This window comes from Papilio xuthus, unplaced genomic scaffold, assembly GCF_000836235.2.
Source record: "Papilio xuthus unplaced genomic scaffold, Pxut_1.1 DF825946.1, whole genome shotgun sequence".
Lineage (NCBI taxonomy): Eukaryota > Metazoa > Arthropoda > Insecta > Lepidoptera > Papilionidae > Papilio > Papilio xuthus.
The window spans coordinates 2,888,371-2,905,037 of record NW_013532703.1 but is presented as its reverse complement, the minus strand read 5'-3'; the positions used below and the strand labels follow the sequence as shown (position 1 = coordinate 2,905,037).

Sequence of the window (16,667 nt, the reverse complement as noted above, 5' to 3'; positions counted from 1 at the left end):
TTTACTTTTACTTCTTTTTTACTTTAGAGAAGTATAAATGGTAGAAAACAGTAGGCACGGGAAAAAAATATAGCAACATTAAAAATTTTCAAATGTCAAATTATTTTATGACGATTGCTTGAGATTGCTAATTTGCCAATAATTTTACCTTCGAATTGCTTCGAATGAACAGCTTTTCAGCATTTATCCATGGTCAAACTTATGCTTTAGTATTGTCCAATAAAATATCAGTGCAGCAAATTTATTAGATTTTCCGAGTAAACACTTAGCAAACTTAAATGATCTTCGTACTTCAGTCTGTGATTGTGTTGTAAACATGTCAGTTGTTAGTCAATGATAATTCAATAGGCAAGTGAACTGGTGATATTTCCAAGTCCAAAGTACGTGTAGTAGTATATTTTATATTGAAGTTTTTGTGATTGTGTCGAAATGTCTATAGAGGAGAAATTCAATGCTGCTGTAAACGTTATTAGGAGCCTCCCAAAAAGTGGTAAGATTTAATAATATATTTACTAGATAGGTAGTACTTACTATGTTTACGGGCCAATTTCGCGATATCTGTATATGTTTTCTTGTTAATAAGGTCGTTTAAAAGAATTGTAATCATAATTTTGTTTTAAGTTTTACTTTTATTTACTTACTTTGCATTTAGCCTAATACTTTTTGATACGTATGTTTAAAACATGACAAAGAAACATAGGTTTTATATGTTATTCACTGTTTTTGAAAAAAAAACAAGCAGGTGATTTGGATCAAAATAGGATTCTGAAATTAAAATTGATTAAGATTCAAAAATATGTTATTCATTTACAAAGCTTCAGAAACTCAGCCTTCAGTTTCCAAAAATTTGTATGCACTTATCCATCTCTATCTCCAACCTTGAATACATATTACTGATGAATACATGCTTTTATATTTTCAAAACCAAACATTTATATAACTTCTAAAGTCTTTAAATATAATGCATGTTTATACATCTTTATACTTTACATTAGTATAGGTTAGTAATTGGATGGGAACAAACCTCATTATCATTACATTAAAGTTCAACTAAAGTTCTAAACAAATAGCCTACAAATTGCCTTCTAAATATCAACAATGTTATCAAGTAACAATTATTAAGTATAAAACATCAAGAAATTTATAGTTGCTAATATTAAAGGTTGCCCTTTGAGCTCATTACCCTATCAAACAATTGGTTATTGGGTTAAAGCGGCTTATACAAAAGTGTAATCAATTAACTGTATGAGATAATAGAGATTGCCTGCAACTCCGTCCAAGCAGAATTAAAAGAAAAATATAATTGGTGGCCTGTGTTCTTCTAGACTAAATTGTCTATGTAAGCTAAATTTCATGAAGTCTAGCTTTACTGGAGATAACTTTAAACAAACATCCATCCATGCATAAAAACATTCACATTTATCATATTAGTAAGATAAATGTCCTTATTTTTTTAATATTGCAGTCACATCCTTTAATTAACATTTTTTTTATTTGCTTCTTAATTAGCACAATTGAATAATGAGTAATGAAGATAAATGTATTTTTCATTGTGTGAAAAATAATACTGAGTACCTATTTTCTGTCTTAAATTCTCATTTGATAGTAATTTGACTACCGCAAAAAGTTAATAAATAAAGAGCGTCGGTGGCTCAGGGGTTAAGCATTTGACTTGCAATCTGTAGGTCCTGGGTTCGAATCCCGCCATGTAACAATGTGTTTTTCGATTTCCGATTTACATATGTACATTTATCCGACGTTCTTACGGTGAAGGAAAACATCGTGATTCAACCTGCACATATCTCAGAAGAAATTCAAAGATATGTGTGAAGTCAACCAACCTGCACTGGGCCAGCGTGGTTGACTATGGCCTAATCACCCTTAACTTAGGGTAGGCTCTGAGCCCCTCGGTGGCAACATATAGTGAGCTGATGATGATGAAAAAGTTAATTGATCTATTACATATTTTTATGTAAAGTTTACTTTATATAATTAACTAACTTCATTGATAGTAAGGGATAAATAATGGCAGCTTGCTATACAAACTCTGAGCGGACAACATGAAAACAATGTCAGACTTTAGCATGATTTTGTTGTCTATAAATGAGATGTCAGAAAAATTATATTGATGTAGAGATGTAAAAAGAACAGGCCAGGTGTATGCCTTATTGTGATTTATAATACAAACTTGTCTTACTTGTATGTTATATTACCAATGTATATGCTTCTTTGTTTTTCTTTTCTTTGAGTTATTCTTACATTCCATCCACATTAAAATGTGTAAAGTTTTGCCATATTTTAACTTCAAGCACATTTTCTGCGTAGTTATACGGTATTTTAGCAATGTGAAATTAAAACAAAAGTACAGAATTAAATAAGCAAATGTACAAAAATCGAACTGTTATGTTAAAAACGCTATTACGATGCAACATTTACTTTCCATTTTCGGACAAATGACCTTCATACAGTTAACACGAGTGATTGATGTAAGGTTTAGAATAAATTTGTATGAATTATAAGAAAATTTATTTGAATAGTATGTTAAAATAATTGTACATTAAGAAGAGTGCAAAAATATTGAGAATTTTTTTTCAAATCTATATATCTGAATGTATTTAGTTTCAACAAATTGTCCTACCGTTAAAATATCTTAACAGTTCATTTCATTAATTTTGTCTTGGTTGAAAATCATGAAAATGTTAAATGTTTATTCTCAAGTATTTATAAGGAAGTTAATTTTATGGTATAATTACGACAGGCCAGATTTAATGTCAACTCGAGATAATTATGCGCAATTATAGTAATTAGTTGTAACATTAAAGGAAGCTTCATTGTACTTTACGTGCCCTTTAAACATAAGTGGCATCTTTTGTATGCAATTTATCTAATGTAGTATAGTAATACTAGAGGATTAGCCTAAGCGCCTTTTGCCTTTTGACATGACAAAATCTGTAGGTGCGTCCAGGAGAAACGTTGACCGAAAGCTAAGATTACTTTAATACGACTTTAGAGTTACAACTGCGTAATAATAAAAGACTTAAAACGTCTTTGTTTCATTGACTAGTTTTTAAAATTAGAACTCCAGTGGCTCAGAAATAAGGTTCGCATCTTTTTCGAGTCTTAATTTAAAAATGATGGTGCTTTTATGTTATGAAGAGAAAATGCAGTAGGTTACATTAGTGTGGCGCTATACATATTGAACTATAAGGTGAATGCTCTGCTCCTCAGGTATATCATAAAAACAAAGAACAGCCGAGCACAGGCGATGTGTTTTTTTGTCTGCAAGTCCGTTACGAATAATTTTACTATCACAACTAGGTATGCTTTCAAAATGAAAGTAGCCAGTGGTATTTGATTTTGTGCTTATATTAAGTAATCTTTCGGCTCGTGAATAAAATAATTTAAATTGTACTGATTTAAAGGAGAATTTACCGAATTACACGAGTATTAAAGTGTTTAAAGACATTGTTTTTTTTTTAATTTATGTGATTTGATTTGAATGTAGGAAACATGAAATGAATATAAAATAGTACGTATGTTTTCCTTTGTTCATTCGTCGTAAATGTTAATGGATATACTTTTTGGTCAAAACTGTTCTAGAACATTGGTACCTCAAGACTCATATGTAGACATCAAATGCAGATTATCCAGTTTGCCTTGCGATATTATTTGCGTCATATATAACACATTCAAAACATAATCAACGTATCTGCAGCTATAACTCTTTATACCTAACTAGGTTTTGCCCACGAATTCATCCGCGCGAATAAAAGAAAACTTAGAAAGTAACCTATGTGTTCTATATATCTGCCAAATTTTATCCTTTAAGAGATACGTGATATTAAACATCCATCCATTCAATCTTTCGTATTTATTAGTATGAAAAATATGACAGTCGCGATTCCCGGTATCGTTCGGGTGGTATCGTCGGCCTTTGTTACTAGCGTTAACCCTTAAATGGACAATGTTGTTTTTAAACAACATACTAAACATCACAGATAAAATTATCTTTATTTTATTTTTTTGTTAATTTTGACAACTAGTTCTTATTTCTAAAAAAAATAGTAAATTCATGTCTAGATTTTTTTACTCATTTTTCCTAGACAGTACTACATGTCTATTACACAAATATATTTTTTTAAAACGTAAAAAAAAAATCGTCCATTTAAGGGTTAAGTATATTTGTTCTTTTTATATCTTACAGGAATTTAACAAGCCATTAAATTTAATTACGTAGTTTAATAATTTTGATATTAAAAATTAAAAAAAAAACTAGCAAGGCACCATAAAAGTCAAGGTAGCTTGCACTTGAATTTCAGGTCCTATTTATAAATGGGTACATTTGACGTCTGAGACACGTCATTCACTTTTTTCCCCTAAGAGCGGATGACGTGTCTAAGACGTCAAACCAAGAATTAAACTTTTAACATTTTAGAAATAAATACATTCTTACATAAAATGTACCGCCTTTACATACTACTCCAAGCAACCAAAAATTATTTCCATTCCACATGCAAATATATCCTCAAATAAATCCGTACCCAAAAGGTTAATTTTTTTTAAATATTTGAGTCACGCATAGATTTATTTCATTTGATCATTGACCCAAAAGAAAAAATAATTTACTCCTTTAAAACGTCACTGAATTAAAAAAAAAAGTAATGTGATAAAATCTAATAAAATATTTTCAATCATATAAAGTAGGTAATCAAACCGGTTGGACTGGAACTGACCAACGACTGTAATAAATAATAAAAATCAAAGTTATAATACGATATAGGCATAAAAATGTACGTATGGGGATAATATATTTTAAATTGTAAAAAGTCTCATATCGAAGCAAAGCAGTTTTTTCAAAGATATATGTTTTTGACATGTTTTTCTAATATGGAAAATGAGCACGCGTTTCACCTGATACTTTGTCTACCTATATGAGAGGAGAAGGAATAAACGATAAAGTGGATATTCCTTTTTTTGTAATATTGACTGACAAGCGAACACCGCATTGAACAATGCATACTACTATATAGTCTGCACATCCACTTTATTCTTTACACCACTACAAAAAAGATGAGAGAGGAAGAAGATTAGATTTGGCTTCCAAGTGAGTATTTGTGTACATTATATGAACGGATATAAGCCGATGTTGACCGATTTAAAGTTACGCAAGTTATCGATGTAATATGGCTTCATGTCATCAGGGCTGACCCAGATATGAATTGTATTAACGATAGAGTTGTGCGTTTGACGTATCAGTTTTTTTTTTAATTTTTACGCACACTTTCTACCAGTTACTGACCATTATCTTGGTACTTTCCAAAACTATCAAAATGTCCAATGACGTATAAACCTAGACTTCATATTTTAAAGAAAAAAATTTTTGCTTATCTTCTGCTTTAAGTAACGTTATATTTTTATTTTTTATTTTGGATTGAAATCAGCCAATGTTTTTATATGTCAACCTTTTTAGACGCAACTATGAAAACAGATATATGAACAATATACGATGGGGATCGGTGGTATTGGAGCACAATCAGTATTTTAAATAACACAAAAACGAGAGAATGAAACAGATAATAAATAATTGAATACAACTACATAAGTAAATGTGTATTGTTAACGGCACTGGTTACATTATCTTGGGTACACTTTCAATAAATTACTACTACGTATTCCGTTGTCTCTGTGAGTCCGATAGTTTGCATAAGCGCCTTTACCTATTTACTTTCTTAGTATTGTAAAGATATCTCTATGTAAATATTCTCACAGTTCTGTAATATTTTACTCAAACTTGTCAAACACAAATGTTATTTTGTCATACATTAGACTTACATATATCAACAAAGCAAATGGATCTTGTAAGGATCTATTGATTCTTTGTATCGCCTATAACCTAATGGTTAAGGTTATGTACATGTCATCTCGTAACCAAGGATTCGAATTTCGTCATTGAAGTATTTTCTTGAACCATATCTTAGTAAAAGACTAAAGTTTGGTTCAAATTATTACTTAAAATATTTGTAAACTAGCTGTCGCCTGCGACTCCGTCCTAGTGGAATTAAAAAAAAACTTAATAAATAAGATATGTGTTCGTCCAGACTATGTTCATCTGTGCCAAAATTCATCAAGATTTGTATGTTGAGCCGTTCCGGAGATATCTTCTAACAAACATCCTCCCATCTGTCTAAACTTTCGCGTAAGATTAATATTTTTAATTAAATAAATGTGATAGTTTAGAGGAATTGGTAACAATTTCTTTGAATGTATTATTAAACAGAGAGTTAATATAGTTTTAGACATTATTAATTAGAATCCTTTGGCGAGAATGGCGAGAATACATTACAAAGTCAAGTGTCAGAATCATTAGTGAGGGGACATAAACGTTGCCATTTTAGTAAGGCTAGTGTTGTGCCAGTACACCGGCACAGTGTCCAATTTTCTTCCTAACAATAGTAAGTTGCCATATTCCGATGTAATAAATAATTAAAGACTTCGCTTTAGTAACGGTTACCATGTTTATAGAATGCTATGTGATAATTATACGCACAGTGGATTAAGTATACTGATATTGGCTGCCAAATGGTTACCACATACAATAATGTATGTACTTTCATTTAAAGCAATCATACTGAAGAAAGTATAGCTAGGGTCAATGATATTTTACAAATAAATCAATAGACGGGACATAAACAGAACTTAAACGATACTAAATAACATTATTTTTCGCTGATTTCAAAAAGAGGCTCAAGGAGGTTAATAATTCGTGTTTTTTTTCGAGTCGGTTCCTGTCTAGGTATTAACTTAAACGTTAATAGGTCTAATACATCTCAGATATAAAATGTCACTAATTTAATTCGGCCGACATCGATCCCGAAATAACAACAATTCTAAAATATTAGAAGAAAGAAGAGAAATGTCTTACTTTCGGGTATTCATAACATTATTTTGTTACTTTTTAGTGCATTTTGTTTGAGAATGTTCTTTTTTTTATGATGTAAGTTTTATTTTTTATAATTTTGATACGCGCTTTTGTCTATTCAGTGGCAACTATCGCTACTGTTTGTTATATTCGCTCTAATACTAGTTATATTAGACTGTGGCAGAATCCTGAATGGTAGATGCCTACATAGTAGTGTGGAAGAAAAAAAAACTCGTTATATTCGTATCTCTATGCTAAGGGTGTTCACAATGTTAATGGTCGATCAAACGTCATGGAATTATACTGGATATGGCGCCTAACCTTCGTAGTTCTTGCATAACAACATCCATCGCCGAAATAAACAGTGAAAGCAAGTTATTTATGCACGTATATATTCTTGTTTGTTTCAATAAAAAAAAGATTTGTTGTTTGTAAATCTTTTTTTTTATTGCATTTAATAACAGAGTGTTGTTTTGTAATGTAAAGATAAGATTAAATGATATATTGTCAGTGATAATGATTTCGAAATTTATGTAATAAATTTATTTCATTAGATTATGCTTATTATTGAAATTCAATGCTAAATATTTAGGTAACAAGCTGATAGCTTTTTTCTCGATTCGGTAAATGTTAAAGTGTAAGTGTAATTTCCTAAGCAAAATATATATATTACTACTTACATATTAAAATGCAAAAGTTTAGATGGATGGATGTTAGAAGGTAGGTAGAACAGCTCAACTGATCTTGATGAAATTTGGCATTTATGTAGAACACAGTCTGGAAGTACGACACGGAAGACGGAGTCGTGGGTTACAGCTAGTGTATTATAAATAAAAAATAAATATAATACATAATCAGTTTTATAAATCTCATTGATATACACGGCACATGCAAATTCAAAAACATATATATAGTCATAATTTAATCACGACAGTAAATAAACGATTTGTAATTAAATAATATTTACACACAATTTAATATTTCATTGTGTAACAAAAATGTGCATAACAATTCTATATTGTATCGAGCTTTTAATGTATCTAGCAGCAAACTAGTGGAAAATAACCACAAAAGATACGTTGAACCCGAGCCGTAAGAAATTGAACGCGTGCATTTTAATAGAATAGATTAGGTATAAATTTTTAATCTATTCGAATTCTTCAAAGGTCATCAAAGGTCTTGTATCTCGTAAGTTATAGGACCTTTCATTGTTTGTCTTTCTCATAGATTTTTTTTAACCAAACGTGGCATCGGCGCTAGCGATCACTTCGTTTACCTAAAATAACAAAATGTCACTGTCAATGCCACTGTCCATAGACATCAACATGGTGCTAAAGTGTTGCAGTGCGTTTGAGAGAGGATGTAGAGTTTTCGATCTTGTCTAGAATCTCGAATCTTCTACAATAAATGTTTTTTTTTAAATCTGTAGTGTGTAAACATTTACAGAGCTGGGCAAAGGCCATCGTGTCCGATGCATGCAAACAAAGTGTAATTACTCATTATCTTTATCTGTAGTCTCTGTTTATTGAATATAATAAGAACTATTTAAATGTTTTAATATCGATAGAAATGTTTACGATTTTACGTTAAACTTTTTTATATAGCGACTTTGAAAAAGAAGTAATTTATACAGCTATGGCCTAATATTAATGGGGTTTAATGATTGCAAAAAGTTAACTGACACAAGGAACATCATCATCTATGATAATAATAGCTATTTAGTTTTTATCTAGTGTCATTGGTCTCAAACTTATCGTAAACAATAGTTTAAATAAGTAACTCTATACAATAACAATAAGGGCCCCCGCACATTAGACTTTTAGTCGCACGATTAAATTATAAGGCGACTTAAAGTCTCTAGTGTTCGGAGCTATACTAATAGAAATACACTAACATAAAATTATATGTAAATAAAGATATATTCTAAAACTTATTATCTACATTTGAAACAAATGTTTACAATACTATTTAGTTTTAATGAACATATTCTAGTAAAATGTTTGTCCACAATTCATTAAGTCAGGGATGACGAACCTTTACGTAGCAAAGTGCCACTTTCCTAAAGAAATATTTAATGAGATCATAGAGGTGCTATAAAATTATTTTGACTGTGATTATTGTAAACATTTTGTAGCGTAGGTATCATTGGCGTATGCACCTCTTAGTACATACGCATACTTTTTTAGTAGTGCATACCTAATGAATTTTGTCATTAGTGACGTGTGCAAAATATTATGTCGCGTGCCATTGGTTCACCATTCCTGCATTAGGTATTGTAGATGATTGAAAACCATGACTTAAATACTGATACATTGAACTATCGAAACATTTGTACGTTAAAAAATAAATTTTAAATTGTAGATCGAGCGTTATAATTAATTTTTGCTATCTTTTGTCAACAGGTTCATATCAGCCGAGCAATGAGCTGATGTTGAGGTTCTACAGTTTCTTCAAGCAGGCAACGGAAGGGCCATGTGATAAACCCAAGCCTGGTTTCTGGGACGTAGTTAATAGGTTAGTCTGTTGTTTTTACTAGAGCTAATTCAAAGATATGTGAGAAGTCAAGAGGCTCCGAGCCCCTCGGTCGGGACGTATAGTGAGCTGATGATGAATAGTTGTGAGACGCCTAATGTTAAGTGATTTGACACCCATGGATGTTTCAATTGAAAATCTAAAATGTAAACATATGAACGTCAAGATGGCGGCTATTACACTATTTAAATTTTTCAAGTATTATATATTTTGTCAAAACTTTGAGATAAAGTTATGTGTTAGTATAGTACATGGCTGATTTTAAGTTATGTGAGAAAAAGTTCTGCAGGAATGCATTATTGACGACGCTGAAATACTTTAGCAATCTTATCCTTTATTCAAAACTAGCTGTCGCCTGTGACAGCGTACGCGCGGAACCTAAAAAACTTAATTGTAACCTAATAGCCTATGTGCTCTTCCAGACTGTTTTACATCTATGCAAAATTTCAGAGAGATCCATACAGCCGTACTGAAGATCTCAATAGATTTTAAAGAAACAAACATCCATTCATCTCAACGTACGCATTTATAATATTAGTAAGATAGGCATATTAGTCAGATTATCTCTTCTTATAAGCTTAAAAGCGCGAAGACTGTAACGTGAAAACTAAAATGATTTAAACATTTATTGTTTCAGAGCGAAGTGGGAGTCATGGAACAAACTAGGCAATATGACGAAAGACGAAGCTATGCAAGCATATGTAGACGAATTACACAAGGTAAGTAATCACTGTACGTGTACTAATAAAATATTGCAATTAATTTGCAACTGGCAACAAAAAAGCTCTTATGTACTTGAAGAAGACCTAGTCTATTGCGTAAGTTTTTACCTTTTAATGTCCCAATGAAACTAATAAATATTTCAAATTAAGTCGTTTTGTAGTCAAAGATTAAGATATATTTATAGTTAAGTTTAAACGAATATGAGTTTGTTGAAATCCAAAAAAGGCATTAAACACTATACCTTCCTTGCAACTGCCAACAATAACATAATACTCCCAAATAAGATATGACCTAAAGGTCTATGTTACCAGATCATAAAATTAAAAAAAAACTTAATACTTGGTCAATATTAATAATTATATTTTTAATTTTTGTCTTCAGATCGTCGAGACAATGTCATATAATTCTGATGTTGCGTCGTTCCTGTCATTAGAAGAGGACGACCCGAGCTGTCTGAGCAATGATCTGGAGTTGATCGCTGGCGATGTGCTCAGCCGCGTACGTTCCGTACACAATACCCCTATAGGTTAGTAAATGAATATAAACCACTTTTCCACTAAGTGAAAGTCGTGCGACTATTTATGCTGCAATCGCGAATGGTTAGTCATGTAAATGCTCGTATATTTAATAGGTAACCTAAAGGTACGATGGCAAAACAAAATGTTGTATAATTTTAAGTCTGTTTATTAGTTGGTTTACTATTCATAGTGTATCAAAAGTAGTGAATAGATTAGGAAAGGTAGTTGTAAACGTTTGACTCATCGTAAACTACAGAATATATTATGTGTGAAAACTTGCAGCTGTAACTGGTTGCTAAGGTCGAGTGAGGTGGTCGTTCATTGATTTTTCATACAGCTGAATTCAAAGTGAATTCTAGAATATTTAATATCGCCGGTTTTAGAATAAAATTTGTTATGTCAACGACCTTAAGATAATTCTTTTTTACCATTTATAACTTGATGAATTGCTACGTGTTGCATATGTTCTTTGACCACGAATATTTAAATGATTGCAAATTTATAAGTATGTTTTATATTAACTATGTTTTTTACGATTTGATACTTATGACGTCACAATATGGCGCGGGTGTTTACGCATTCTTGTTTGAAATCACTGACCTTTATAAATGGACTGGCTTTAAGACGTTGTATTTTGTGCCTATATGATTATTGCTATTTTTGAGCTAATAGTAGCGGTTTATAGCGATGGTATGGATTCGAACTATTAATATAGATAGAATCAACTGTCATTTAACACCAACAGATGTTATTTTCAAGTAATGGCCTATCCATTAATAGAGATAAGTTTTTGAAATGTATTAGTATGTTATAGTATTATATTGCAGGTTCTCGGTCAGTGAGTGGGGCGTCGTCTCCGATACGCAGCGCGTCACCGCCGCGGAACCGACACGACTCCGACGACGAGTTCATAGACACCGTAGACGTTAGTATTGCAATTTACTATATTTATAGCATGGAGTATCAACATTTGTGTTAGAAAGAGATGGAAGTATAAGAAGAAATTGAATTAGAGTAGGAAAGAATGAGCAGGACAAGGAGTTGTGACTCATTTTGATGTTATGGATTAGTATTTTCCTTCAAAGTAATAAATAGCGATTATTCAGTTGTTTTTTTTTTGGCTTCATTAAAATTGTTACCATTTAGTGCATTGTAATTTGCAGAGCGATCCCGAGACGCAACCGGCCGCTCACGCGCCGCGACTCAGCAATGGACACGCACATCAGATCACCTCACAACTCACACGTAAGACATAAGAGTACAATAGCTCACAGTCAAATATGTGCCATGCCATCGCATATCATGTCTGGTATCTTTTTCAAAGCCTAAGTTGGTTTTATATATTAAAAAAAACAGCGTGGTTACACTGTCTATTATCTTTGCATATATAAAACTTTCGATATTACTATAACTCACATCTCTAATCGAGAGTGGCAGCCAGAGACTACGGCCCTTCATATGGCGCAGTCCTAACATACTCTTGCCGTTTTAATATTATTTCTGAATTATCGAAGAAAATAATATGTAAACTAAATGTCTATTGTTTGTATCTTATAGATTTAAAAGTGCTAGAGCAGTTGCCAGGCGCGCTGGCCCGGCTCGAGGCTGATGTGGCCGCGCTCAGGAAAGCTGTTGAAGGGGACCGTCGTCTACTCGACGTAAGTTATTAAATAATTTCTGAGTTTATTAGTAATGTTTAATGAACTGTTTAACTATTTAATTTTATACTACCACTAGCTGTCGCCCGCGACTCCGTCCGCGCGGTATTAAAAAAAATATGATTAGTATGTGTAGCCTATGTGTTCTTCCAGACTATATATGTATGTCAAATTTAATCGAGATCCGTTCAGCCATTCTGGAGATATCTTCGAACAAACATCCATCCATTTAAACATTCGCTTTTATAATATTAGTAAGATACTCAATAAGTTTGTAATTTCAAATCTGACAAAGATGGTAAAGTAATTTTTATCATTTTATAGCAATTGTTTGAAATAATGATTTCTCATAACTTCGTAACAGTTTTAGACCCTGTCAATAATTTATATCTAGCTAGAAGGGGGTAGACTCGGATGTGACGGCTGATAGAAATGTATGGAGGAGTAGTACATACTGTGACGACCCTCGATAGGGATAAGGGCTGGTTGATGATGATGATGAATGATGTCATTGTGTTTGTATTAACACGTTCAATGCCACTACGATTTAGTTAGTACTACCAGAAGATTTAGTTGACATTGCACGTGTTTAATGTTCAGCAAGTATCACGGTGCGGTGCGGGATGGCGCTGGCCGTGGCAGGAGCTGAGTCCGCCCACACTGATAGTGCTCGCGCTCTGGCCTTTCCTCGCTTACCGTCTCGCGGCACGCTTCCAGCGTCACACGCGTTCTTAACACGTCAGTATATTACAGCTTTCACGCAGAAGATAGTCAAGTGGAATCTATTCCGCGTTACGTCACTAGTCTTCTTACCTTTCCCAGCGTTTTATATAAGAAACTAGCTGTCGCCCGCAAATACGTCAGTGCGGAATTTAAAAAAAAAAAACAAAATTATTTATGTGTATTCCAAATTCTATATGTATGTAAAAATTTCATCGAGATCCGTTCAGCCGTTCTGGAGATATCTTCAAACAAACATCAATCTAAACTTTCTCATTTATAATATTAGTAAAAGTTTTAAAATTTTGTAATAATTTTTTTAATAATACACATTTTTACTTTCAGATTTTGGCACGAGGTTTGGGATTATGTGATTTAGGATAAGGCATTTCGTGTTCGACGCTTTTTGTGTAATGGCAACACTCATGGTATGGATATCACGTGACGTATCCGATACAGTGACGTGTTGGGTTATTTCGTTTACAGCTAGCAACACAACTGTCTATGTTTTTTCGTTAATCTATATCGTGCTATTCTATACTTGTTATATTATGTCATGATTTTTTTATGTTTTTATACATTCTCCATACAGTAATTGACACTAATCGTGGTTTTCTGAGACCGAAATACCCGTTCAAAAGTTATTTTTATCTCTGTTTTTTAAAGATGAAAGACAGGGATGACGATATGTTTTATACAGAGGTCTCAGAAACCAATGGTTATTTGGGTTTAATGATGTTTATATAGTAATCTGTTTACATTATGAATGAAATATTAAATATAATATATAAAATTATTTTAAATGACGTTAATTTATTATTGTGAGTTTTTATTGATTTAAATTTCTGAATTTATTATTACGTTAAGTATCTTTTTGACATTCAATGGCCGTCTAATATTAAAAAGTATTCAAATATCGGTTTACATTTTATAACATTTTTAACACATTCCATGCCACTGCGTTTTCTTCGTATAAAAGTCAGTGGTACTGAACGTGTTAATATTTTTTTCATGTTTCCTTACTATAAGAGTCTCTTGTACTTTAAAGATAGTCTAGGAGCTAATCAAATAAAATCCTACAGACTATTTCATATAAAAATAAAAGGGAAAATAGAAAAGTTGCATTTTGTGTATACGTTTACGGGGTTTTGGTTTATTTTAGTTTGTAAATTATAAATGTTCAATTTTTATAAATACATGTAATTAATTAATTGGTGTAAATTTTAGTTTAAAATATTTGTACCAATATTTTTTCAGGAGACACCATTCCTTTTCGTTATTTAATTATAAGTATAGTGCGAGAAACTTAGATCTGGTAGGCAAAAATTGGATTTCAAATACATAAGGCTCATAGGCGCCTATATATTCTATAAAAAATATCACAAGATTTTCTGTTCTTCTCATTGTGTCAATGATTTCACTTGTCATTTTCTATATCTCATTTAATTTTCCATATATTTTCTGAAAGAACTAACCGCAGTGCAAGTCTGATTACCGGGTCATATAAGTTTGACGGACTGTAAATGTGAAAATTCTGATCTACAGATATTTTATTAAACAAACCTAAATAATTAAACCGTAAGTGGACCATAATTTGAAAATAATCAGTTCCTGCTTTTTAATATTGTATGGATTTAGAATTAAAAAGTGTTACCTGTTTTTTTTTTATAAAAAAAAATTCTCAGATTTTATTTTCATTATAAGTATAGTGTTATTCGTTTTATGTTGGTTATGTGCGTTATTTTATGTGATATTTAGATAATTAAAGTACATAATATTTGTAATATATTTCTTTTATTGCTAGGAATTTCCACATAAATATGTAAAATTTACATGAAAACATCAGGTGAGTTGACATTTATGTGAATGTCGTTAATTGAAGTAACAAGAGAACGAGAGAAATAAAAATACCATAAATACTCGTAATACTTTATTTCAACGTTTTATAACGTAAAGTGAACAATCTTAATACCGGTCATGAATTTTTTTTTATATTTAATAAACATCAAATTTATCCCGAGAACTAACAAAGAATATAAGATTTATAGACAAACAAGGATATCTAACCCTTTGGTCATAAATCAAACTAAATTATGATAGCACACTAGCGCCCTCCTATCAATGTCAAGTGTCACAAGATCCTTAACGTAAAGGTGAATATACAACTGAGCATTTTCTCAAACATCTCTATGTCATGTAACGTTCTTACGGATGGTATAATATAGGTGAAAGCAGTTTTCAAAGCACATGTATTTCGTAAAAGAGTGATACACTAGAACATATAGAGCGGCTTGTTCTGTTAAAAGTAAATGCTCTGGTCTATACTCACCTTAATGTAGCTATCACGATAAGGTTTTACATATTTTCTGATAGAAATAAATACAGGACCTGTTATTGAGCCAGGAGAATAGACAAAGGGCTTTCACTCCGAAGTGATTCACATGATTGTCGTGCGTCAGTTTCATTTTTAAAGAACCCTCAGAACCCCTTAGATATCCCGGTTTGACTATTATGAACTGTTAAAATAATTTCATAGACAAATATTTGTGAATTAAGATGCTTATAGAAATCGAAGAAATATATATTGGAGTGTAAATTTCTAAATCTGGTTACATTTAAATCGATATTCTTAAGTGTTGCCACATAAAAACAAATACGAATATAAAAATAATAATACAGATCTCTAGTTGACATACCAAATTAATTATAATTGTGTATAAAATAACAAAATATTTTAATAATCACATAATGTTAAGCTTTAAAATATGGAAAGTAAAGAGTCAAAATTTGCAAACCCGTAAATAAAATGTAATAAATTGTTTTACATTGATTTATATTGCCATTTAATTGTCATTTTAATTATTACATCATAAGAATAAATTATTTTTAATTTCATTGATTAGAAAGATTTAAACAAATGATTATGAAATTTAATGAATAAGCCATAAGATCTAAAATTGAATAAGTTTTTATTTTTTTAATATAAGGCGGTTAAGGGTTGCCAGGAATTTGCACAAAAATTGTATAATTGCGGAATGTAAATGATCCAGTACGCATATTGAATGTAAAATATTACAGATTCTGTGTATTTAAATAACTGCTTTAAAGAAAACAATTTTAAAACAAGATTTTTTTTTTTTAGAATTTTTTGCAAGTCAACGTACGTATTGTCTCTTAATATTTACTTTATGTGTAATGGAATTATTTTTTAAGTTTATTAATCATATTAAATATCTGAACATAATAATATTACAAAAAAAAATCACATCCTGGAAATAATAAGGTACTGGTTTCTTAAAAATTCACTTTTTAAAAGTAAACTTAACAACGAAGTAAAAAAAACTAACATGGCTCGTTAGGAACTTAACTATTTACAAAATAAAATCACAATTTAATATCGTTAATTAACAATAAAAATAATATACAACAAGCTTTTGTACTTGTGAAAACAAAAGTTAATTAAAAAAATGTAACAAAATCAAAAACTTGTGCCAAAAAAAAAACAATAATAATATATGCTTATCAAATTCTACATATGGTCTTCTATACTAAACAATACTTTTCTATTTTAACCTTACAGTTTTTATCTATTTAGCT

General features: G+C 31.1%; 1 protein-coding gene across 1 annotated transcript; it reads left to right on the top strand.

The window, feature by feature from the left end:
• Positions 1–106: 106 nt before the first annotated feature.
• On the top strand, positions 107–14,677 carry LOC106124879 (acyl-CoA-binding domain-containing protein 5). Its single transcript, XM_013321886.1, has 9 exons — positions 107–490; positions 9,322–9,433; positions 10,089–10,170; positions 10,556–10,700; positions 11,520–11,617; positions 11,856–11,937; positions 12,250–12,350; positions 12,951–13,088; positions 13,416–14,677. Exons 1-8 carry the CDS (start codon positions 430–432, stop codon positions 13,083–13,085), a joined length of 816 nt encoding a protein of 271 aa, XP_013177340.1. The 5' UTR covers positions 107–429; the 3' UTR covers positions 13,086–13,088; positions 13,416–14,677.
• Positions 14,678–16,667: the final 1,990 nt, after the last annotated feature.

What these genes read in the sequence shown, in the direction of transcription:
- LOC106124879 (XM_013321886.1), top strand. Translation starts at nt 430, where the DNA reads ATGTCTATAGAGGAGAAATTCAATGCTGCTGTAAACGTTATTAGGAGC. An exon ending in TAGGAGCCTCCCAAAAAGTG is followed by an intron (nt 491 to 9,321) that starts GTAAGATTTAAT and finishes TTTTGTCAACAG; the next exon opens with GTTCATATCAGCCGAGCAAT. An exon ending in TTCTGGGACGTAGTTAATAG is followed by an intron (nt 9,434 to 10,088) that starts GTTAGTCTGTTG and finishes TTATTGTTTCAG; the next exon opens with AGCGAAGTGGGAGTCATGGA.